The sequence below is a fragment of the Gavia stellata genome, chromosome 3 (assembly GCF_030936135.1).
Source record: "Gavia stellata isolate bGavSte3 chromosome 3, bGavSte3.hap2, whole genome shotgun sequence".
In the NCBI taxonomy this organism is placed as follows: domain Eukaryota; kingdom Metazoa; phylum Chordata; class Aves; order Gaviiformes; family Gaviidae; genus Gavia; species Gavia stellata.
Genome location: NC_082596.1, coordinates 6,108,616 through 6,134,523, shown reverse-complemented (window position 1 = coordinate 6,134,523; position 25,908 = coordinate 6,108,616). Strand labels below are relative to the sequence as shown.

Here is a 25,908-nt window from a genome sequence, read left to right as displayed (position 1 = left end):
GTCTTCAAAAATCTTCGCTGCCATAAACGTTTTTGAAAAAACATTTAAGAACATCTCTCATTTAGTAAAGTCCTCCCACCCCCAGCTTCCATCTTCTCTTCTCACGCAATAATACCTACAATGTTTGAGAAAGCTAAAAAAAATTCTTACGGAAGAGCCAGGCAATCCTGGAAGTCCTGGTTCACCCTGCAGGGAACCATGAAAGAAATGAAAAAATGTAACACAGAGCACAACATAGCACAATACAAAACATAACACAAAACAAAAGCAAACCTCTGAGCATGTTTTCCAACTGCCGTTGTACATTCTTATTTTCAATACCATCCCGTAATTAATAGATATGAACATGCAACGGCAATTAACTCTGTTTTCTCTGCCCTGCAGGTGAATGCATGCAGGAACTGGTTGTGTTCCGTGTTACTGTGATGTTATACATTGATTTTAATGACATTTAGTGACTTAAAATGAATGATGCACTGGATGCACCACAACATTAAATTTGAGCTTCAAAAATCTTATAATTGATGTACACATACCACACAAATAAAGTGACTGATGCTCAGATCCCTAACAGAGTCTGCAGGATGGATAATTAGGGGCCAAAATGCTTTTGTTTGTTAATGAGCAAAAAATCTTTGTAAAAAGAAAAAAAAGTGAGAAATGGTACCATTTTCCCCAAGTCGTTTTATAGAGCAGAATCAAGCTATCAGTTTTTGCAGAACACTGAGATACTACACCCTCTTTACATGACTTATTGCCATCTAAGCTATCGATTTGTTCCAGCCCATTTTTTCTCCGGCAGTGTCCACCATTTATTAGTCTTTAAGACTAAGCATCCGGAAGGTATATCCTTTACTTCAGGTACAGATTAATGAAAAAATTATCATATAGCTTCCTTTCACACTCTATTTATTCATTACTCATGTAGGTCTCCAAACGACCCAGCATATCTTTCCTGGTCTTTCCTCTTAAGACAAGTTTAATTACTATTTGTTATTTATTCTAAAGAGAGTCCATACTATGCCAGAAGGACTGAAAAGACACACATCAGCTGCACTGAAAGTAATGGAGCAAGGAGCTCAACATCTTCTGGAAGCACCAAATGCAGCCGCTTCAGAGATATGGAAGAAGTGTTATGAACTCAAGACTCTACTGCACACATGTTGGAGCACAAAGATCTTCTTGTTGCTTATCACCTCAGTGGATGTGCCCTGCTTGGAGGTGCTTCTGAAACCTCACCTAGAGCTGTTGAATCTGAGTGGGAAAGTAATGGAAAATAGAGAGATTTGCTTCTGATCTCTGCATTCTTGGATAAGGCTCACTGCCTTATCTGGAAGAGAAAAGGGGAAAGAAAATCCAGAACTGGGCATGCCTTTCCACTCATGCCAAAGAACTGGGTAGGAAGTACCAAAATCACAATGTCACCTCTAACAGAGCGGGAAACATAAGGCTGCCCTGGAAACTCTAACAACTCTGTAAAATAATGAGGTCAAAATTGCTGCTGAGAGCAGCGAATAATTATTTTGCAGGCAAGAGGGTTGTGCTCATTTGATTGGCACTTTCTGAGTCAATTCTACATCTCCTGGGTCAGAAAACTGGCATCTACACAAACATATTGACATCTCTACCCACCTTTCTTAAGTGAGGAAGATTTCCTGAGCCAAACTACTCTCTACTTCCTTCTACTCCCACTATCAGGGTTAAACTAAGAGCAGAGGAGCTATAACCAAACACGACTGAACACTCACCTATACCCATTTCAGACTGAAGCAACGTCAAAAAAGTGAAACACTTAAATGCATATAAGCTTCACTTATACACAAATGAGATAAATATTAGGCCGACAGCCCTGATATTTCCAGCACTGGGGACCCAAGGAAGAATTAAGAAATGTGTGTCCAAACCCCTCCCGGGCATCCCATCCAAACTCACCTTTTCTCCTTTCGTCCCACTGGCACCTGGAGGGCCCGGGCTGCCAGCAGGGCCCTATAAAATGGAGAGAAATCCTTTGTTTTACATACTGCAGGTCACAAATTGCCATTCCCTTAAACTACAGAAGAAACATAAGGCTGCAGGTTTGAGTATCGGCAGCAGAAACAGTTATGTCCCATTGCACTGGGGTAGGAGTTAATACAATACACGCGGCTGCTTTGGTTCTGCTGCGTGGAGAGGAAAGGGAATAAGGATGGAGATGCCACAGCAGCCACAATAACAGCAATCCAATTTCAGGTGTTTCAGAAAGATTGCAGTTCAGGGAGTACATCAGTGTCAAACACAAAATTTAGGATAAAATTCAGGCATGAAGATTTGCCTGCTGCTAGGTGTCTAGACATGAAGAAGGCAAAAAAGCTTCAGAAAAACCCAACTTCTGTAATAGGGTGTCACTTGGAGAAATTGTTCCTTAGAAGTAGTAAACAATCAGTGTCCACCTTCACATCCCTCTGCAATTTCTCACTTCATCTACGTTTGCTGCAAGTATAAACCAGTCCCGTAAACAATGTAATGGGCATAGTGAATGTAGTTCATTGTGATTCTAGTGCCACATCTAGCACCTGAAAACATTTCCATCTTATATGGACAATGATAAACACTAACTAGACAAATACTTCTCGGTATAGGGTAAACTGCGTCTGAGGAACAGAGCAGAGAAAAAGCCATGATTAACTGTCAAATCCCCCATGGACAAGCAGAGAGAAATTTAGTGCAATAATCTCTATCACCTCACAGAGAGGAAGGTGTAGATTTAATGAAGATTAAGACTGCTAATGACAGTATACCTTGCTGTCTAAATACAAAAGACGTGTCTGATATGGAAACAAAAATACTTCCCAACAAAGTCAAGTTGCAACTCTGTTTGCCGAAAGAGTGAGAGCAAGGCACTTGGGCAGCACGTGGCTGCCGCGCTTGCAAAGCACGTTCAGGTCAGACCCCAGCAGCTGCTTTGTCTGTGTGAGCAGCAGGATCAACCACCTGACGACGAACTATACTGAGGATTTGACATGCAGCTCCTCCACCTCTTCAAATGCAAAAACATGCCTCCAAAAGATCCTTTCCAGAGAGGGAACCAGCAAGGGCTAGTGACTGGGATGCAGACGTAGAAGCCTGGAGGCTTCAGGCTAAAGGTGGCAATGATTAGCTGCATGGCTTTTGGCAAATCACTTTTTATCCTCTGCTTCTAGGTCTGCTCTTTAGACCAGAAGATCCTTGGGAGTAAAGGATGCCTCTCATTAGGTATCATACCCTGAGTAATGAAAACAGTCTTGCGGGATCTACAGATAGCAGTTTTAGACAAAGCATTATCTGTCTGATCAGCTGAAATGCACCGGTCTTTTAGATCATTTTCTGGTTTCATCTTGTCTTAAAAATGTAAATAGTTCCAAGACATTCTTGTTGAAAACAAACTAAACATATTAAATCCAGTTCTCCCCCTTTCATGCTGTGGGAGGGAAAAAAAGTTTATAAAAATCAGGCTTAAACAACTGAATATTTATATGTGCTTCCTTATGTCTTTAATGAAAATTAACACAAACATCTAACCTATCGTGTTTAAAGGACTCACATTTCCTTTAAGCATATATTGCATTACAATTTAGTTCTAAAACCAAACAAACAAAAAAAGAAAACTGTACCAACAAAGATCCTTAGAATAAGGAGTACAAAAACTGCTAATGCAGTGCGGTCCTGCCATGACTTAGCAGCCACCCAGGATAAGTGTCAGTTTTAGAGTCAGACTTCCATTCGTTCCAAAGAAAAGCCTCTAGTTGTTGAGTATTTCCCACGTACCTGTTTCCCCTCCACACCTGGCTTTCCAGGGAACCCGTCTAGGCCTTGTTCTCCCTGGAGAAAGAAGACAAAGAACCACTGTAACTCAAATCTGTGGTGTTTAAGTCACCATTCTGCAAGAGATGGACGTGTTATCCACTCCAAGAGTAAGGAACGAGGAGAGACATTGAAGCCAGCCCAATAGAGAAAATGGCTAAAGTCCCCACATCTGTACTATGAAAAGTTGCTGGGAGCCTCCATCCAGTAACAAGGAGGTGAACCAAGTGTAGTCAGTAGGAAACTTTTATTCTCTCAAACTTTGCTAACTGTTGGCACCTGTCTATCTAGAAAACTTAGCACCAAATACCTGGGATGTGAATTTAGAGACGAGAAGCGGTTTTACCAGTTTTCCACGTAGGCATCCTTCCTCTGCCTGCTGAGGTGGGTTCATGTAAACTGGACAAAGTGCACCAGGGGAACATCAGCCCGGAACAGCTCTTACAAAAATAATTAATCCACAATCCAGCAATAGATCATTTTTACCCAGTTAAGAAAAACCTTTCATTTTTCACCTTTGCTTTCCGTAACATGGGGGAACGGTGAATCCATTCCTGTATGTCTTCAGACTAGGACAGTCCACAGGCAATCTATTCCACTACTTTATTTTTAATACCTGAAGATAAGGGTTTTTTCCTCTGTATCTAAACCTGACTTTTTCTTGCTAAAGTTTCAGACTAGTATGTCCTTCTCTAACCCTGCACGGAGAACAGACGGTTCCCTTCATCTTTACAATGGCCTTTTATGTATTTGAAGACTTACAAACCTCCCCCTTCAAACTGCTTTAGACTAAACAACTTCAATCCTTTCAACTTTTCTTCATGGGCATGTTTTTCAGACCTCTCATCATTTTTGTTGCTCTCATTTGTGCACTGCCCATTTTTTCCACGTCTTCACTGTAGCTAGGTGACCAAAGCTGGACACAGCTGAGGCTAACTTTGAGCAGAAAGATTATTTCATATTTTACAGCGCACTCTTCTGTTTAAACCCCAGGATAATGTTTATTTTACCCCAAACTCCCTTCTGTAGGACAGGTCCTTAGCCAGTTGTTCCCAACCTGTCGCAGTGTGCAAGTTGTTGTCCTACACGTATGAAGCATCCTGAAGCTGCCCCTTCTCAATGTCATCTTCTGCCTTGGGGGGATTATGTTTTCAAGATCATTTTGAATTCTGACCCTGAGCTCCACTGTACTTCCACATTCAAACTTAACATATTCCATATTTTATAATCCAGGTCCTTGATAGAGATGATGATTAGATCAATGACATACTCCTGCTGAACTTCACTTCTCTCTTATGTATTGTGGACCTTGCCCATTCCCGCCTCCTTAGTTTAAAACTCTGGGAAATAGGGACTTTCTCTTACTGTGTAAATGCTTAAACCTCTGCAAAATGAAAGACTGATTTTGCTTGGATCCTGCACATACAGCTGAATACAAATTACCAAATACACACACACACTGCAACTGTTAACATAAATGTGCATGTAAAATTAAATTCTACGAGTACAAGGAGTGACAGCAAAATATTAGTTTTACTCTACTTTTTTTAATGTTTTCAGACATTTTAATTCTGATTACTGTCCCATAGGATCCCTGTTAGACCTCTGTGACTATCTGCAAACTCTCACTTATGGGATTGGATTTGATTAGCTCCTTTTGAAAACTACATTGATTCAGCAAGTCAGAAATGGGTTTGCAAATCAATTTGTTTCTTTTTCCCCTTTCGAAAGTCAATCAGTCTCGTAACAGAAATGTTATTTCAAAATCACAGAATCACTAAGGTTGGAAAAGACCTGTAAGATCATCAAGTCCAACCATCAACTAACACCATCATGCCCATTAAACCATGTCCCACAATGCCTCATCCACACGTTCCTTGAACACCTCCAGTGATGGTGACTCCACCACCTCTCTGGGCAGCTTATTCCAGTGTCTCACCACTATCTCAGTAAAGAAATTTTTCCTAATATCCAGCCTGAACCTCCCCTGGTGCAACTTGAGGCCATTTCCTCTTGTCCTGTCGTTAGTCACATGGGAGAAGAGACCAAAACCCACTCTCTGCAACCCCCTTTCAGGTAGTTGTAGAAAGCGATAAGGTCTCCCCTCAGCCTCCTCTTCTCCAGACTGAAATGATGCATCCAAGGAATGAAATTAGAGAGACCTTCACCCTACAGAAATCAGCTGAAAACCAGCATCAGACATCCGGATCTACTTGCTTTTGGGGCAATAGCTTTGACATTCATCATTTCCTTTGCACTGACTGAACTACGAGTATCCTGAATTTGCGAGTTTCAGTAAGCAACAGTCTGGTGGATTGCTGGCAAAATGTGCAGTGTATTCTCAGGAGAATTTTTAACATCAATACACTGCAGCAACGAGTACTTCACACATGCTGTTTTAGCTGCCAAAACAGGAAAGTGTCGATGTGCTTACTGCTAGTAATGGGGGCTGGGAAAGGCAAATGTATTATTTATACAAATGTATATGATAAAGCTGTTTGAAAACAATGCAAACGATTGTGCTTTCAGTCGTTTCTTCAGAAAAATCTGTCATTAAAAACATTTTTTTTCCATTCGTTAAGAAAAGCTAGAGAAAGGGAATTTTTCCAAAAGAAAGAAAAAACACAATAAAAGTTTTATTCTCAAATTTTCACTTCAAGAGTCCATTTCCTTCCCCTGTGCTCTACTGTTTTGTGTTTTGGTGTTTGGTTTTGTTTTTTTTTTTTTTTTTTTTTTTGCTTTTAACCAGTGGAACAAAATGGTGAAGAGCTGTAAGCAACTGGGGAAAATCCCAATTCCCAATCCCAGTTTTAGTGCTGTTTTCTGACCTCTACCAGTTAGAAAGTGTAAGGATCTGTTGGAAAAATGATTTCCCAAGAGTCTGCAGGGCCCTGGGAAAAACTGGAGGAGAGCAAACCCACTGCACAGAGGTACCTGGCAGCAGCAGACCAGCCCCACTGCCTCCTTATATGAGCTCTTCTCCAATACAACAGATGAGGATTTACTGGATGGACACATGGTTATGCAGCAAAAGCAATGCCCCACGTCATGTTGAACTGCTGTGTGTGCCTAAATCAACATGCCAAGTATCACACACATATATGGCTTATGATGGCAGGGAAACACATCATGCTTATCTCTGCAGAGTCTGTCCCGGTGTCTGCAGCGAGCCCACTGGGTGCGAAAGGACATGAGATATCACTCATATTGTGCAGTGGCTCTCCTAAAGCGCAGGTGTAACCGATAATACTGGATTTGGGAACCTCACTATAAAACCTCCATAGTTACACATCTGAGGTCCCAGGAATATAGCAGCAAGATGTATTACAGGATATTTAGCCTTTTTTTGATACTAGGGTGCAGATTCGATAGACCAATACTCAGTGCATGGGCTAATGCTCTCATCTGATATAATAATCACTTTTCTCCTCAGGCACAAAGAAACACAGGTTGAGTAGGTGTCAGTATTCAAGTTACAGTCTGAAGAGCAGACAAGAAAATATTTGGCCCACCAAATTTACGCCCACTGTTTTCACAGTAGTACTGACTGGTAGAAGTTAAAGCAATGGCAGTGGGTGCTCTGAGACCATGATTAAAGCCTGGAAAAAATCAAAGTACAAGTGTTGTAGCAGAGATCTGGCTGCTCCAGGAAAAAAAAGAAAAAAAAAGAGGGAGCTCTAATTTTGTATATCCTTTTAATGAAACAAAACCTAATTCATTTCTTCCCCACTTTAATCTTCCTCTAGCTTAGTCAATTGCCTGCCCACACACAGCTCCCCCTTCCTCTCCCATCATGGTGATGTCAGAAAGATGGATTTTCTTCCAGGAGCCAAATATTCCAGCAGATTAGACAACCTCACCTACGGAAAAGCAGTGGAGGCACTGGGTAGACACACCATACTGAGCCAGTCCTGCCAAAAGCTGAAGCAAAAGCACGAGGAAGATAAAGTATGATCCAGCCTTTTGCTCTAGCTGCAGCAGTGAAGATAGATAATACGAAACACGGTCGTGGCTACTTCATCACAAACAACAAAATGGACGCTGGGAACGGACACCTTAACACATGGTAAAGCAAAACACAATATTTCACACTAAAGGTCTATTGATCATTTTTCCCAGTAGGCAAACTTGGTATAAATCTCTGGGTTTCTTCTCCAGAAGGAGACAGAGAGTGAGAAATGGGAACAAGGCCGTGCTAGCAAGCTAATAACTCCCTCCTTTGCACAAACACATAAAGCCAGATGTCACTAAAGACAGCTTGAACACGGGCAAAGCTGCCAGATCGGCACTGAGATATTCCTGTCTCAGGACCAGCTTGAGACATAAGCAAGACAGGCCATCGCTCAGGGCTGCAAGAAAGGTCGTGCTGCCTGTTTTGACTGCATGAGAAGAGGGCTGACTTGGGTCCACCTGAGAGCCTGGTGGTGCCCCATCTCTCACTGCTTGTCAGGGCAGGAGCGAGCCAGCACCCCCTTCTCCTGGCAGGGGCAGCAAAATGCATTTTTGGAGGCATTTCTGGGGAGCCTCGAGCACCGCCTCACAGGTCTGCAGCAGAAGTGTGGGCATATCTGAGGTGTCTTCGAACACGATGAGCAAACTGAAATAATGAAAGATTTTGTGTCCACCCAGCTCTCCTTTTAAATGCTTATTCCAGGTATAACAGGCACTTGGTCTCTTCAGTGAACCATAAATGCTATTCAAATCCCAGAGAGTCCTGTGCTGCGTAAAACAGCTATTCCCAGACAGGAGAGAGCAGAGAACTGGGAAGCAGCACCAGTTGGATGAAGCCTTTAAGAGAAGCTACCTGATACTCATTAAAAATTGAGCTTATGGTGATGGGAGAAGACAGAAATGTAGGAAGTTGGATACCTGAGCAACTGCAGTGAGATGGGGAAATACTGGATGTAGACGTGGTCAGCAGCAGTCAGTGGTCATTCACAACTCTCAGGTGGTGCCCACAGTGTGAACACCCCACTACATCTCCTCAGAGGCATCCCTTCACCCCACCCCTCCTCTCTCTCCTCCATCCCCAGCTACACACAGACAAGAAGTCCCTAAATGTGTGCTTAGTAGACAGCAGAGATCCGTAAAGCCCTCCTGCACTCCCATGGGAGGTCATTCCCACACAGCACCGTGAGGTGCAGTGCAGTGAGGAAACTCCATCATCAGTCACCCTCCAGAGCTGCTGGTCTGGAAGCCCATCCCACCTAAGGGGCAAAGGCAAAGAGCAGCGTGGCTTTTCCTAGCATGCAGAAGGAATACCTTGTCTCCTCGTGTTCCCTTTTCTCCTCTTTCTCCTTGCAGACCCTAAAAATAAAAATAAAGAGAGATTATAAAGCTCAATCCAAGTAGAGGCAGAGTTACCTTCTCTAATTATTCACCAGAACACTGTGCATGTCTGCACAACCTATTCAAGTGAATCTCAAGGACATTTTCCTCAAAGTTGGCCACAAGCATGGTCTAAGCAAACTCACAGTGCAGGGATGACCTGTGGGCCCAAGAACGTCTGTAATATTATATTGCCTGCAGATACATGACCCTTCTGCCAAGAGCAGTGTGGAGGGACAGGAAACACACCACAGCTGCAGATGGTCTGGAAAACAACCAACGCTCTGCATTTTTCATGTTGCTCGTAAACAATGAGGACTTTGGTAGAGGACAATACTGATGGAAAAACCTATTGCATAAACAAGCAAGAATGCCCATTCCTGGTGGTTTTGGATGCAGGAGCTAGGCAGACAGCAGGTACCTCTGAGAACTGGCAAATGCTAGATAATCCCTGTCCTGGAGGCCCTAGCACATGTTTGCACTGTGAATCCAATGCCAGTGTTCATCTGGACTGCATAATTCACCTCCTCCTAGGTACACCAGAACCATTTGCTGAGCCTCAGTTTAATGAAAGACAGCAATGCTAACACAGGCGATCGACTCAGCGGGCAGGAACACATTCCACCTTCCCTTGGCACGGGAAGCACCTTGTATTTTACCTTTATTGTAGCAACTGAGCAAGCAGCTAATAGCTACAGGCAGAAAAATATGCTCAGTCAGTAGTGACCTCTCTAAAACTGCCAAAGCTTAAAATGCTTCGTATTCTAATAATACATTTGTATTTAAACGTCAATTTACTTTACACTATAGCGGAGGCTTACCTCCAAGATAATGGGAACTACATGTCTGGGTTTATTTGGCCTGTAGGATGATTTAGATAATTATTAAGATCTTCAGATTTCAGGCTATGGTTGACTGTGAGCAAACTCTGTACAGCCCTGTCCATCTCTAACGACCCAAACTGAGCCTGCACAGCTTCCCACGCTGCAATGCTATAACGCCACTCTTTCCAAAAAGCCAATGGCAAGAGGTTTAAAAATATGACTCCTTTAATGTACTAATAACTATGGGGACTTCATATAGACTGAATAGATGATTACTGCCTTGTTCCTCCCCAGCAGCCCAAGCCAAATGTCAGTCTTATGACAGAAATGGATAGAACCTTCAGTAACAGTGAATGCATGCGAGTGCATTGCATCTCACACAAAAAGGCGACTCAAGGAGCAGGAAGGAAGTGTCCTTATAGCTTTGTCCATTTATCTCATTAATATTGCAAGAGTCTATCACATGGGAAGGTAATGCCACTCCCATATTCATTTAATCATCTTGAAGCCTAATACAATTCAGCCTTAGACCATACAGGGAAACAGCATGCACTTGGGCAAAGACTAAAGTGCCCAAGCTCTTTTGAATACATTGGGCCTCTTTGTAGTGAGTTGTAAAGCAAGTCCTCGGCCGGCACAGGGGAATCTTTCAGCGCATGAGCACTGGTATGCCACTAAAGTGCACTGATGTACAGTCGGGTCATTAAACCTCAGAAAATCCAATCAGCCTTTACAACACCAGCTTAAAGGCTGCCTCCATAATTACCAAGGTTAGACCACAATACAGAGATGCTAACTTGACAGCATCTGATTTATTTTGGTCTTGCTGTCCGTTCATTCAAGGCAGGTTTGTCCCCTGAGCCCAAAGGCTATTCACTAACAGTTTTGAAAATTTGATTGGAAACTTGCTGAGAGGTGGTATTTTTTTGCTGGTGTTACAAAGTTTTCGAGCACCATCTAAATGGTGCATCAACACAGACCAAAGCAATTGCATTACAGTGAGAGCATCACGAAATCACCAGCTGTTATCTTGGTAATCAAGTCATTTCTACTGACATCTCTCTATTGGCTACAGGTCTGTTCTCATTTAAAGAAGTCAGAAGAAATTCAATGAAGTCAAGAAAATGACACTATTTGGACATAGTATAGGTTAAGTGGTCAGACATACCCTATACTGCTTAATTAAAAAAAAAAAAGATAGGTGGGCAGAACACACTGAAAAAGTAGAGAAAGTTTCTAGAGTGTCAAAAATTTAATAAGAGCCATGACTTACCGGTGCACCTACGTAGCCTTTAATTCCTGGAGGACCCTGCTTTCCCTCGGATCCCTGGCAAGGAATTGAGATACAGTAAAACACCAGAAACTGTTCCACAGTTATTCAGAAATCAGTTAAAAGCAGTTATTCAGAAATGTAGCTCGCACTCCTGGGCTCACAGGGGGCTGTTGAGGCTTCTCGACTGTCTCAGCCCTAATACACCAATCAGTGTCTGACTTTCTGTCTACTTACCCACAGTGACACCCCAATGTTTTCCTCTATCCCAAGCACTCAGACATTAGCAAGTTTTATGCTTCTGCTTTCAGTCTTGCCCTGCAAAGGCAAAATGTCCCATGCAAGTTTCCTTACAGGTTATTTCAGAAGTTTTGGCAATGGCAGTCGTTGCCTGCCTGGGTGATTGAGCTCCGTCTTGACTCCTGAACACAGTGTTGGTGGAACAAAGCACAGGCATACGCTGCTGCAAATGCTGCAGCAAAGGCTGTATCCCAGCATAAATGAACTGCAGACTTTGAATGTTATATATTTTGAAGAGTGAATGAAACGAAACAGATCAGAACTGCATTCTCCAATGTTTATTTTCAGCAGAAGTGAGAGAAATGCAAGAGTATCAGATACGTTTCAGCAGTTCTTCAGCTGGTTACACACTGACTCTCCCCCTGGAGAGGGTAAATGGAAATGGAGAGCACTCTCACTGCATGGTTTTATGTGCCTTACAACGCCTGAAAATGGTCTGGATCCTCAGCTGAACAGGATCAGCCCTCAGAGCTGATCTTGTGGAGACAGCCTGGGCCTGACAAGGTGGCCGTGAGAACTGGTTAGATCTGTTATGTCACCTATTTGGCTGATTATTTTGTTACTTATGTCATTTTCCTTTTCTTTTTCCTCTCTCATCTTGTTAACTCCTGTATTACGTGGCTGTAGTGGATGAGGCTTCAAAACAGATCAAGGTTTTATTTTAAAAAATTTCTGTATTTCCTATTAACAGATGTTTCTTATTTAAAAAAAAATAATGCAAGATGTGCTTGCATTGAACTATTAGCAGAACTGAGGCTTTTTTGTCCCAGTGCAAGTGCCCAGTAGGCTGGCCATGTCACACCACTGTTCACACTTGCCTTAGCCCAAATGACAATCTCATTTGGAGTAGTCATTAAGCACAGACCTGGCAGGCTGGCTGGACTGTACTTGGCTAGTGTTTCACCTCTGCTTTAAGCAATGCATTGCCAAGACTGTCCCCTCCCTCTGCCCGAGAGGACTTGACTTGTTAAAGCAGATGAAGCCATGCCCTGAAGCTTGTGAACAGTTCATCAGCCCAGCTGTAAAGTGGTTGAACTCGTGTTAAGTATGGGAGTGAAGCACATAGCAAACTCAGCGGGAGATTCACAAGCAGGTTAAGAAGAGCTGGGCTCAGGCACAAGCAAATGTGGCTCCGGGATCTCTACAACATCAGGCACCTGAGGACCTCTGCAAGGTCAGGGTGTGGTGCAAGTCTTCTAATGGCAGAGGGAGAGCAGCAGGCATGGACTTAAACTCTGCCTTCAGCCTGCAGAAAAATACTACGATCAAAGTCTAGGCAAAAACCATACAGAAATAGAGGCCTGCTCCAAGTCCAGGTTATCAAAGTCCAACTCAGTGCTGTTACGTAAAACATGGTTAAAACACTCGGCAAAAGTCATAGATAGAGAAACCAGGTTTGTCTGGATGAGAAGAATTGCTGATCCCACTCAAGGCCTGTGCTGAGATCATGTCTGGTAAACCAGAGAAGTGTGAGACCTTCAACAGCTAAAGCAAACAAGAAGAAGGAAATTTGTCAAAATTAAACTCTTACCTAATACTTTATATTTCAAAGGCTTGATTTTTTTTTCCCCTCTCCCTCTGTTTTTTCTATCAAGTGCAGATAACTGTCAGCTCAGATGGCAATGCTACAGCTATATCAATGCCATAACAATGACAGCCACAAAAAAACCTCTTTAACCTTTTACTAAAGATACAGAAAAAGAAAAAGAAGCAAAAGGTTGAGTATTTGCTGCAGGATTTTACAGGCTAAAGGGCCTGGTCTCAAAAATTCAAGCTTTGTTTCACTGCAAGAGACCTGTGCTATAGCCTTTTTTTGCTGGACCCACTTACTCCATTTAAATTAACCTGTCAGGTCCCACATATTTATGTGGAAGCCTTCTCCACTGACCAGTGGGTATTTCTTGCCATCTCAGACCACCATGGCATCTTGAATAACCAGAAGCTCCAACACTGATTAGCACAAGGCTGACTTTGAGAGCTCTTCTTTGCTTCCACCAGCTTGTAGCCAGCAAGATCGTACATCCTTCTTGGTGGGCAATGAAGTTCACCCTCCAAGTCTGATGAAAAAGAAAAAAAACAACCACCAAAAACCCCTCACATTTTTATGATGAAGACACTGAGCTAGGAATAATCTCCCCTGGACACTTCACTGAGCAGCAAAAGCGGTAAAACCAGAGATGACATACCAAGGCCATTTCGTTTCTACAACCCATACGTGTACCCTAATGGGCTCACCATCCATTACAGTACCTCTCTGGATTAAAGTCCTATTAGCAGAAGTCTGCAGCACCCTTATCTGTGCTACTGGAAGTTTCACCACACAATTAATGAGGTCTGTAAAAGGTAGAGGCACCTCCTTAAAAGAAAGTAAGTGCTGGCAATTCCCACTGAGGCAAAAGACTGGAAATCCCTCAGCCAAGCAGATAAACAGGGGGCTGAATTTCCTGGGGTGCACATACGGCTGCTGAGCGTGCACTGTTCTTGCCTGGCAAATGAAGATGGATTGAGCCAGGAAGGACCACATCCCAACCAACCAGAGAAACTGCAAGGTAGCTCTCCATGGAGCCTGAGGTAGAGCCCAGAGCCACTGTATTGATGCTGATGATAAAAATAAGTGATCTGGCAAAAAAACAATCATTACAACAGTAACTGGAGATGTGACCTCTCTGATTGCCAACTCCACCCATCTCTACACACCTCGTTCCACACTGGCGAGGTGGCTGGTTTTTACGCCGAGGAGTAAAGGAGTGTGGATTCGTATTTTAGATTTTAAAGCCCTGTCAGCAAAGTCAGGATTGTTTCTTAAAATAGCTCAGGCCAGAATCCAGCTCAAGGACACTGCATATAGCCAGCACATCCACTGAGGTAAATAAAAGTCACTGTGAAAGTACACAATCATTTTATATTTAGCCACTGTAGCCAAGAAGCTGGGGTTAGCCAAGTTCATCTCGTCCCTGGCAGCATTTGGCACTGTCTAGTCTGATATCTTTAGGTTCAGCCCCACCAGCATCTATCCTGCACAGCCCATAGCACTGAGCTTCTATTCAGCATTGCCTCGTTACTTGGCTGAACCGTATGTGCCTGATGAAGCTGGTGGGAAATATGGAGCATTTTCTAGGATCAAGCCCTTCTGGAGGTAGATGTAGATGCCTCAGTTTAGCTTGATTTGTAAAAACTTTGCAAAGCAAGGGTGAGGAACTTCATACCACAAGGAGCATCATATAGCCTACTGGTTTGTAATTCCACTATGGGAAACATGCAGGACAGAGAGCAAATATGTATTTATTTATATGATAGGAGAGATGCAGCTGACAGGCATTTGTGGGTGATGAATTCAGCTCATTTCATCCACTCCCAAATCCCACTGAAGGACAAAACAATATCCAGAGTGCCTCCACTCAGCTCAGCCCAGCCCTGCTTTACAGCCGTCATTTATCCCCTGCTGAACACGTTGCCATGCATCTTCCACAATCAACCCTTTCATGTTGCTGAAGGCAATGTGGCTCCCGCAGAGAACCGTGGGATGGCTGCCAAGTATTTCCGCTAACCCACAAATGCACCATTAGTTCCGATACCCTCCTGATGAGACGGCCTCTCCATAGCTGAGGAACCCAGAAGAACCTATATAAGTGAACTGCTTCATAGAGTCCTCTCAGACAGACCCAAGTGACAATCAGGACTACATCTGGAAAGGTGTTCAGGTACTTAACTCCTACTTGAGGACAAAGGCATCAGTGAACTCAGTGGGAGGTTTAGATAACTGAACATGGCTCTTCCAGAAAGATGTGATGCTCAAAGGTCTTTGCTTGTACTGGAACAGAACTGGGTGAAATAAATTTGGGCAATCAGTCTGTTATCCTTGCAGCAGCTTTCATAGGCTGACCTGAACTTGCTGTGCGTGATGTCCCTGAAAACACACTTGTCAATCTAGCACACCATCTTCTTTTTGTGTTAACAACAAAACTGAAAACAGCTGATGGGTAGTCATCCCCTTAGTAACCAGGGACAAGGCAAAGATAGCTGAGGGTAAAGCATTGCTCATGAGAAGGGCTTCAAAATATAGTCACATTTCTGACGCTCAACTAAGTCTTACCAGGTCCCCATCCAGAAACACCTTGTTTGAAGCAAACCCAGTGATATAAGCGTTGGCTCAAGTTCTGTATCGCTTTGCTACTATCTACCGGTGTAAACTGAAGCTTCCAAAATAGGCAGAAACATCCAGGCTAGGATCTCTCCATGATTTTTTTCCCCCCAGTCATAGAGTAGGGATAATAATTCTCACCTGCATCTTTGTGTGAGTTGGGAAGGCTTATTGAAGACATGAAACAAGGCTTATGCTGCCCCAAAACATGTTCTCTTCACCTTCTCCATCTATGCTGATGATTGAACAAAAGGTATTTCTTCTCTTTACATACCTTGCCTAATTGCTGATATCTTAGCAGACTCCTGATGAAAATGACCATTTTGATTTTCTTCATTGACCAGTGAGAATATTAAGAGTTGTAAACAAAAAGTAATTCAAGCAATCCACACATACAAAAAGTCAGTGAAAAAAATATACTTGCCCATGTAAAGAAGACATGGAAAGCTTACCTTTGGACCTGCTGGTCCAGGCAGTCCAAATGCTCCCGGCTGTCCTGGTTCACCCTGCAAGTACCAGCAATATTGATGATAAATGCTAATCTTTTCTATATAAAGGCTAGGATGGCTCAAAACAGTCATTGCATACAGCTTTAGAAATGGAAGCTCTATCCAATATATACAGTCCTCAGTACCATTATCATGAGATCTGAACACTTGCAGTGTGCTTTCTTCTCAGAAACGAAAGCAGAAAGAGACAAACCAAAAACTGAAGCAGCTATTCATCTGCTCTACAAACACAACCACCTTAGTAGCAAGAATTGAGTTCCCTAGGTGGTGAACAGCTTGCACCAACTACAGTCTACAATCATGGACTCCCTGGAGATAACATAATGCATTTGATCTTGAATAGTCATCTTGCAGTGCAATAAACACTTCCTATAAGAAATTCTGCAAGTCCAAGTATGTCACTGTCTGATCCCAGACCATGCCATGTGTGATGTGATGAAGTTGCATCAGTTCTGGAAGCTATATTAGGAGATTATCACATCTTTTCCGAAGTGGGACAAGTGTGGCACAAAGCAGAAACAGGATGTAAGTAACAGAAAAAAAGAGCTTTTCTGCTGCATACAACTACTTTGGTGTATGCCTGACCTTCCAAAGAGTCCTTTCCACAGGTTCCTCCAGTTGCCACCAAATGACTGCCACAAAGGGACAGTGAATGAGATGATAAAGGTCCACCATCGGGATGAAGATAATTCAAAGGGACGGTGATCAGGCAGGGGAAAGGAGGGAAAGCTCTAAACCACACTTATATAAGATTCTGGAAAATGTGTTTGTGGTTTTATGCCTCAACTGTAGTCCTCCTAAAGGCAATATTTGGTATGCTTCATCCTTCTTTGAGCTAACCCTGCACCTCCTCCTTCACTTTTAGCTTTTAGCAGTGGACAAGAGGAGTTCAGGTCCTTGCTTCTGTGACGGATACATCTATTTCTCTCACCCCTGTCTGTTGTGCAAGCAGAGGATGGTTCCCTGCCCCCCCTGCCATCTCCCCTAGCCGATGACTCTTTGCCAGACTAAAAACAAATGGCCAAGCTCTGCAGCTGCAGCTATTAACCAACACAGCCGCAGCAGTGGGTCCCAAACCACAGGCTGCCACCACTGCCCCCTTTCCCGTCTTAATGAACGGTAACAGAGCTGCCTCGGGAGCCTGTCAGGATGGCTAATCCATTCTACACCTGCCATCGCTGCAAACGTGCGAGGGAGAGTGCTGGGGCTATTAACCTCCTGCCATTTGTTTCTGCCGCTCCTAAAATGGTCATACAAATCCCCAAGACATGTTCCACTCAATACAGATTGATTTCCACTGCCTGCCTTGCACTGAAAGGCAAGGATTACATGGGAGGAACAAAAAGGCTTACAGCTTCTCCTTTTGCTCCATCCTTCCCAGGGGGGCCAGGTGAGCCCAGGGACCCCTGTAACAACAACAGAATTATCATCAGCACAATATTAACACCCGTTGCAAGTGCAAAGACATGAGTAACGCATCAAGACAAGAGTAAGGAATGAGGAGAATCATTTCAATGCAAACATTTATTATTTACAGCCTCTGGAGGAGCTGCTACTGACATTAACACACTATGGCCGATTGATGAGCTGTTAATGAGGAACTAGGCACTCTTGGCCACTTCACTCATTTAAAAATAAATTAATGTAAAAGCACTGCAGCTAATTAGACACGTAACCATTGAGTCATCTTAATATCATCTCCCCTCAGCCTCTCTGTCTGCCATTCCATTGTCTCAAAAACTCACTGTTTTGTCACTAAATACTCTTTTTTTTAAAAAAATTTTTTTTTAATCCTTGCTTGTTATAGCATCCATCCCCAAACTCAGAAGCCTCTAGGCACATCTATAATGCACATAAGTAATGAGCCTAAAAGCAAACAGAAAAGAAGCCTTGAAAAACTCAAGCAGTCCTTAGGAACTATTCTGGCCACTGGGAAGCAAGTCTCAGAGCTGTGAACGTGCGAAGCCATAGAAAACAAAGAAACAGAAAACCAGGCACCACTTTTAAAATCTTCCTATGGACCAGGACGAATGGGACTAAATATGTTGAGGTTGGCAGCACCACATCTAATGGGGACTGCAGCAAATGCGGGGAAAAGGCAAGTTTTGCTGCGTGCAGCTGGCAATTTAAAGAACAAATGGAGAATGGAAAGACAATAGACACACAACAGGCAAGCCAATGTACACGGTGAGGAACTGGCTTGGTGTTTTTACTTCTAGGCACTGCAGCACTTTCTTTTTAAGTGTATTGTAAAACAAAAGGCTCAAATGAGAAACAGGCACGGGCACTGCAAACTGCCACTCTGGGCTGCGATTACACTGAGCTGGTTTGTTGTGCATTACTTGGAGGGGGATCTCGCCTTGCAATCCTGAGTATTTGCTATTTTACAAGAGGTGAAAAAAGTTTAAATTCCTAAAATCCCCCCTGCAAATGACATTCAAGGCATTTCTGACAAATGTGTCCAAAGTAAATATTAGTCGACAAAGCAAGCTCAGTGCAGGATAACGTTTTTTTTTCTTTTTAAGATGATGACACAGTAAGTGGCTAAAGACCATCTCAGTCCAAAAGTTATTTATGTTCAGTGCAAGAAAGGACATGATAATCTTTGGCCTTCTATGTCTCATATTGAAGAAACACTGCTGGTTTATATGTGGAGGCATTAGCACTGAGCTTCTATTCTGTTTCACTCTCCTGTTTCAGAGTTTTACAAAGTTTAGACAAAGTTCATGCCCTTGAGATCTCCACACATTTGTCAAATGTGGCTGAGCATCGTCAATAGGTTTAAAGATTTTAAGGTGCACTTCACAGAAAAATAGTACAACATCATAGTCTCCTTTTCTTAGCACCTTGCTAACACAAAACAAGAAAACACAGAGGTAAAACAAAAGATTTAGAAGAGAGCCTGATTTCATTAGCCTTCCACAATAGTTTTGTAAACTCTTAAACCTTTCACAGTATAATTAATAAAGACTCAGACTTACTTTTTCTCCTTTATCCCCTTTCAGTCCAGGAAAGCCAGGGAGCCCTTCTTCACCCTACAACACCAATGGAAAAAGCCCTCGTATGAAATGCCATCCCATTCTGTGGTATATTTGTGTATTTTAGACAGCACAGTTATAATCTGTTGAGAGTTGAGGCCAACTTCTCCTCACTGTAACTATGCTGGTTTTAGTCACCTGTAACTTGCCCATATTTGAACTGGTTCACTTTCAGTTTTCCATTCCAGTGTCTTCCTCTAAGCTGATCCCTCCCCTCCCCTCTTTTTTGTAAATACCATTCAGAACCAGCCTTTTTCCAAGAACAAGATTAGAGATGTATCCTTGTTAAATAAAAGTATTTGAAGCATAGAAACATTTAACTGAGAAACTCTCCTGTTGGCACATTTCAAAGCACGAGGACTTGAAATTTGGCATGGCCAACTTACTGCCATGCCACACTTCCAATGGCATAGAAATTTTTTGAAAAAACCCAAATGTGGGAATTTTTTCCTCCTTACCTCCTGACGTTAGGCCAAAATGTAACCTTGGGAGCCACTCCATTTAGACCTTATCAATAGGTACTTTTCATAATCAACAGCTAACCTCACTGAAGATTCAGAGTAGGTTTCAGCGAGAGTTCTGTGAATGGATCAGGATTATGCCTGCTGTCATGGGGTACTTGGTCGTGATTCAGCAGCCTGCCTACGTCTGTCCTGCATGTTCATGCTCCGACTGAGGGCACCCAGGTTCCAGCATTGCTGGATTTTACGGGACATGTTGGCATGAGTCCTTCAACGGACTGTTACCAGCGTCTCTTCTACCTGAAACAGTGGACATGCATATGTGGGATGTAAAGCCGCTAGCGCTGCTGGCAAATGACATGCCACAAAGCAGAGCTAAGCGACTGAGAGTTTTTTCCCCATCTGCTTTTGTAGAAATCCAATAACATGGTAGAATCCTTTTGAAAGAGCATTAAAGTGGCTAAGCAGTTGATGCATATATTTCTAAGTTGCCTGTATATACATAAGGACTACCTACATATGCAGATAAATTCAGGCCAAATTCTGCCACATTCAGTCTTATTTGTGATGTTTTTTCCCTGCATGCATGTGTCCAGCAGACTTAGATGAATGGATTCCTAGGGCAAGGTTCCAGTCAATGTCAGACAGAGTGACAAAATTGGACCTTATTTATTTATAGGTATATTTGGCACTTAAAGGTTAATAAAATATAGTATCTGGAAAGTATCTGTGCTGTATATGCAAATTAAAGTCATTAGATACTTTTATAATCACATTTCTTGGTAACTGAACCTTCATGAAGCACTGTCTAGAATTTGCAATGCAGCTAGTAGTAAAAATCAGATCTGCTGTATTTGAATGGCTCCCTGATGAGACAGAAAACCCATCAAATAGCAAATGTGATTTTTAAGGAAATCGTTTGGTCTAAGAGGTCAATATAACTTGAAGGAACTGCTGTTCCAAGGCAAAGTGTGCAGTATAGGTAGGCGAAGGAATTGTGTCTTTTCTATGCAAAGTAAAGGAATACAGTTAGTTATCTTCTCTTGCCTTTTTTTTCCTCCTTTTTTTTTTTCTCCATGGAGTAGCAACTCCTTGGCACAGCTGAACAAATTAATCCTAGTGTCAGTCAATAAGTCTGATGTACAGTGCTCATATAGCCATTCATGCTGGACAGGACCTCGTAAGTTTTCTAGTCCAACCTCCCACTCAAAGCACCATCAACAGTGAATTCAGACAGATTTGTTCAGGGTTTATCCAATTTGGTGTTGAAAACCTCCAAAAATTAGGTTACTCCTCTTCCCAGATGCAAATGCTAACTTACCTCCTAAGCCAATACCATCCCAGGAAGAGGAAAAGGCTTTTCCTTTTGCTTTTTTTATTTATTAACTAAAGCAGCACAATTTTTTCCTTTTGACTTCTAACAGATCTCAAGCGGCTGCCTACAAGGATGTGAAGCCCAGAGCAGATTTGTTGGTCCTCACAACCAAGAGGCTGCATGGGCATTCACAGCAAAGCGCTGTAGACTCTCTCCCACGTGGTGACCACACGTGCCAGAGACAGCTGGTCAGTCTGAACTGCCACCCCCGGACCAGGATCACCAAGCAGGGAAGAGGGTCTTCAGGGGTGCACTGTGCTCAGGGAACATGTGATCCAGCAAAGCCCAGCACTCCAAAGAGCTCACTAAAGACGTTTTCTTCACTTGTATCTGCTGCCACCACCTCTCTCTTGCTGCATAGACTGAAGAACCGCATGCCACACATCAGACAGCCTGGCACGGAGCTGACCCTTTTCTGGAAACAAAGCTAGAGAGTTTTTCCAGCTTGCAGGGGAAATCTTCGACCATCCACTAGCTTTACCAGTTCCTCCCCAAAGAGAAAACTGCACAGAAGCAACCTAGACTCTAGAGACAGGTTTAATGTCCCCTGAGGAACCACCACTGAACTCCAGCAGGCTATGGAGTAGAAAGGAGTCCTACTTCTGCCCCTTCCACTGACTCCCCATTAACCCTGGCTAACTGCTTTGTATCCCTCACTAAGCAGAAAAACCTGTCAGGCTAAGGGTAGGTTCAGCAGATGTTTGAACCTTAATAAAAGCCCAAGAAGAGATTGTGTTGCCTGTGTCAAAATGTTCACGTTCATGAAGTAAACTGCGTAACCTACAGGAACGAGCAGTGGAAGAGAGCAGGAAGCAGAAAAGCATCGGTGCTGCTGTGCTTGCATAGTGCCAAAGTAGCTGTGACAGGCAGGGATGGGAAAGCAACCAACAACTTGAACCCTTTACTCACAGCCAGCTGCCAAAACCCGCACTGAGGATGCAGCTAACTGGAACTGCTGTTGCCAGAGCAATTTACTTCAGTAAGCTACTTTTTTTTTTTTTTTTAAACTACCCAACTTCATGAACTGCATCGCAGAACTATCACCTTTTCTTTTCATTTGTCCACCAGATCATTTTAATCAGGTAAAATTCCAAGCATTGTGCTCAGCATGCTGCTCAGACCTAGGGAAGTGTTGGTGTGCCCAAAAGGTGCCTGTTCCGTTCCCTCCCCTCAGCCCCTCCAATTAGGTCAGCTGGGTTAGCAAAAGAGCTCGCCTCTCTCTCCAGCACTTGTGGATCGAGGGGCTCTGCCAGCGCATCTATCCTGGAAACCACTTTCTAAAGCCAGGGAAAGCTGCAGTTAGAGAATGACAAAATTGTCTGAAGAAGAAATCACAAGGGCCTGAAATAACATTGTTCGAGAGGAGCTCTTGCGGGGGAGGTTACAGATCCACCAATTAAACTCAAAAAGAAGCCAGCAGATTTTCCTGAGTACTTTCCCCTTTCCAGGCTCATGAGCACGCTGCCCTTTTCCCATCCACTGGAAAGGCAGCTGCCTATGTTTAGTTTCATCCTCCGTGCTGCACAGCCAGTGGCCTTTAATCGAACATTTCCAGCAAAGTTAGCAAGAGAATAAACACGTTCATTAGCTCACTGTTGACAAAATATTTGTCAAAAGAGCCTAGATTTGGCTAGCTGCCATCTGATCTAAACCAACCAGAGGACTTTTCTTGCAATGGCTGTGAAGCGCAGTCAGTCACATGGAAGCAAATACTGCCCAGCAAGAGAGGGCAGGCAGGTACTGCAAGCACCGAAGTCATATACTGATACAGACTGTGAGTATACAGAGGTTACATAGCGCACAGGGAGCTACATATTTCTACAAATGCCATTTTTCACTTTTCAGTAGTCATTCTGTGATTATTTACTTGAATCACAGCAACGCCTCATTTGTTCCCTGCTTGGGTCACTCTGCTGGACACTGTATGTATAAATATTAAATTACAGTCACTAAGCTCCAAAGCTCAGTTTAAATTACAAGCGATGTGTACATATAATAAAGAAATAGCAGAGGCAGAGAGCACAGGCCAGTGAAACAGCTGTCAAGCAGACACCGTCTGCAGGTGCACTAGCCTGAAGGATCCAGCCACCACAGTGGGAAAACGGGTAGGCTTTGGCAGCTGGCATCAAGCCCTGGGGAAGAAAAGCTTATGGCATTCCTCGCACCGAGGCCGAACCTGGTTGTGCCACTGAGAGGGATAAAAATAATACTATATATCCACAGGCTGGCTGCGTTCCCAGCTTCAACACAATGAGATTCTGGTGTTGGCATGTAAACCACACCTACCTGTTTATGCCGTGCATTTCTAATGCCACCCATCCGCTTTATGCATATCTGAACTTTGAAGGCTGTCCCTTTCTGGAGAAAGGTCTGGACCAGACTAAGAAGGTAACAAGGACCAATGCAATGGGAAGAAGCAGCAAAGTCAGAAGAGATTACTGATAAGGAGGGGAACAGGTTATAGCTTCTACGGAAGCTTCCCTTAGGCTTAGCCTACATTTTCTGGAGTAGTGTTACACTTTAGGTGGGGTCACCTGTTGCTTCCTCGGTCAACAGTTTTGCGGACAAAAACCTGAATGTGTAGGTACCTGTCAGGAAGTGCATTAACAAATATGACAGCTTGGCTTAGGAAGTTCCTCAAATACTGAATACTGCAAGCTCTGAGGATGTAGCACTAGACGAATCACTCTGAAAACTCCATCTTTCATTGCTCAAAGAATTGATACAAATTCTGCAAGCAAATTAGGAAGGTTTTCTGAGACATACTAAACCAAAAATTTTAGGCAGAATTCAGTAAAAAGAATAGAATTTTGGATTTGCTTGTATTTACTTTTTAATGGAAGTGTTCAGAGCCACAACGGATACAGAGCAAGACCTTAGCACTACTGTCCTTCCTGGGGGGGTCTCAAAGTAGGACTTACATGGGCACACGGTTTGTCCAGACCCAACGGACAAAAGGAAATGCCACATCATGAGGAAATTCAGAGCACAGGCAACTCTCAGCTGCTGCAGACAGAATACTGGGGTGATGAAGAATAAAGATACACCCCTTGGCTTCAAGCATATCATCCATTAAAAATACAGAGGTGAGCTGGGGAAGTACAGACACACCCAGATAAGTTCCTTTATTAGCTTGTGTACATGACCAGAGCTATCTGATTTCTGCATTTGAGCAAGGATGTCTTCCCGGTACACCAGCTTCACATGGATTTACCAGCTCATGCCAGCTCTAAGTTAGTGATCCCTCTATAGTCATTAAGGTTGGGTTGTTTTTTTTTTTTTAAACCTTCCATTACATGCTCACCATTTGCACATATAGCTTAATTTTCTGCATATCATCCAACGATCCACCTCACTTGGGTTACATTGAGCCTCACTACACCACAGGATCGCCTGAACATTATGTACATGATCTGTGATCAAATTGTATCTACATCCCATGTAGATCCTCATATGGCTGAATGGAGATGACTATGAAATTAAAAAGCAGATAACCTAATTGCTAGATGATATATTTCCTCAGATTGGGAACAACTAATACAGGGATTTTGCCAGATCCAGCCTCATAGCAGAATTTCTCTGAAAAGAGAGACCTACAATGGAGGAGGAAGGGATCTGCAGGTATATGGAAAGATATAGAGATCGAACAACTCAGTATTACCTGATCCTAGAGAGACATCAAAAGCACATGAAGGAATAATCCCCTCAGTGATGTTTTTAAGCAATCTACTCCAAGTTTAACTGCTTTTCTTTCCTCCACTTGCAGCTCCTCAAGCAGCTGCCAAGTTTACAAATATTTCTTCCAACTCGAGAACAGCTGTGGCCTATAATCACAGATTTTATTTCAAACTCTGGGTTGGGGCCTATGTTAATGGAAATGAGAGCAAACTAAACAAGAAAATAATGGGAAAAAAATCAGTCCAAAACACATGGTTCGATTCTCATTTGTCTCTCAAATTCGAGTAAATCACCGGACTTTTCCTTCAGCTCACAGAGCAGATGACAGAAGACAGATCATTCTAAGGTCAATTCTATACATTTTCTTTATTTTCTCTTCCAAACTGGTCTACATGTAACACAAAAGTACCACTTTTCTAATCCTAAAATGAAATAAAAAATTGAACCCTGTCACAAATGTCAGTAAAGATGTCATTGGGAGACCTTCAAAAACCTGCCAAGCAGAACTCCATGAATCACACACTCAGCATGTTGACAGCTGCGCAAACTGGGGGATCTATGTCCAAGGTAGGAGACAAAATAGCAAGAGCTGAACAGAAACAGAACAAAATGGACAAAATGAAATGGAAACAGAAGCAAAATTGAACTGTGCAGTATTACCACTTCACCATTAACACACCCCTCTCTCCTTTGTTAATTAACTTCACAGCATCCCTGTGAAATGAGAAGGAAGTTATAGCAACTGTAATATTACTTTCATCTCACGAGGGTGATGAGTCAGAGGTACAACTGAGCACAAGGCATATGGAAGGTCACAGAATCGGGGACAAAGATAGAAACTCACTCCAGATTTCCTGTGTCCTAGCTCAGTGCCCTAACCATAACTTTATTCTTTCTCTTTCCTGGCTCTTCAGCCTACATTTAACTTCGCAACCTAACGTCCACAAAGAATAAACTAGAAGACCATGGGTAAGTGGCCTATTGCTGATCCATGGTTACACACTAAACTGTTTTCATTGTTTGCTGAGAAAAGTGAAGAAGAAGGACAGAAGAGATGTCACAAATTGAGTGTGGTCTTCAGGTTCAAATGTCTGAGAAAGAATACTTCCAAGAGACCGCATGGTCTGGAAGGATGCAATATCTTTCTTTTCTAGGTTTTTCCATT

General features: G+C 42.9%; 1 protein-coding gene across 1 annotated transcript in view; it reads right to left on the bottom strand.

Moving 5' to 3' along the window:
- Positions 1 to 25,908, bottom strand: part of COL22A1 (collagen type XXII alpha 1 chain) — a 214,464-nt gene that overhangs the window by 91,592 nt on the left and 96,964 nt on the right. The window contains exons 12-18 of the mRNA XM_059815813.1: positions 17,544 to 17,597; positions 16,135 to 16,188; positions 11,245 to 11,298; positions 9,082 to 9,126; positions 3,784 to 3,837; positions 1,933 to 1,986; positions 151 to 186 (exon numbers count right to left, since the gene is read on the bottom strand). Of these exons, the coding sequence (XP_059671796.1) occupies positions 151 to 186; positions 1,933 to 1,986; positions 3,784 to 3,837; positions 9,082 to 9,126; positions 11,245 to 11,298; positions 16,135 to 16,188; positions 17,544 to 17,597 (351 nt within the window). The remainder of the gene's footprint in view (positions 1 to 150; positions 187 to 1,932; positions 1,987 to 3,783; positions 3,838 to 9,081; positions 9,127 to 11,244; positions 11,299 to 16,134; positions 16,189 to 17,543; positions 17,598 to 25,908) is intronic.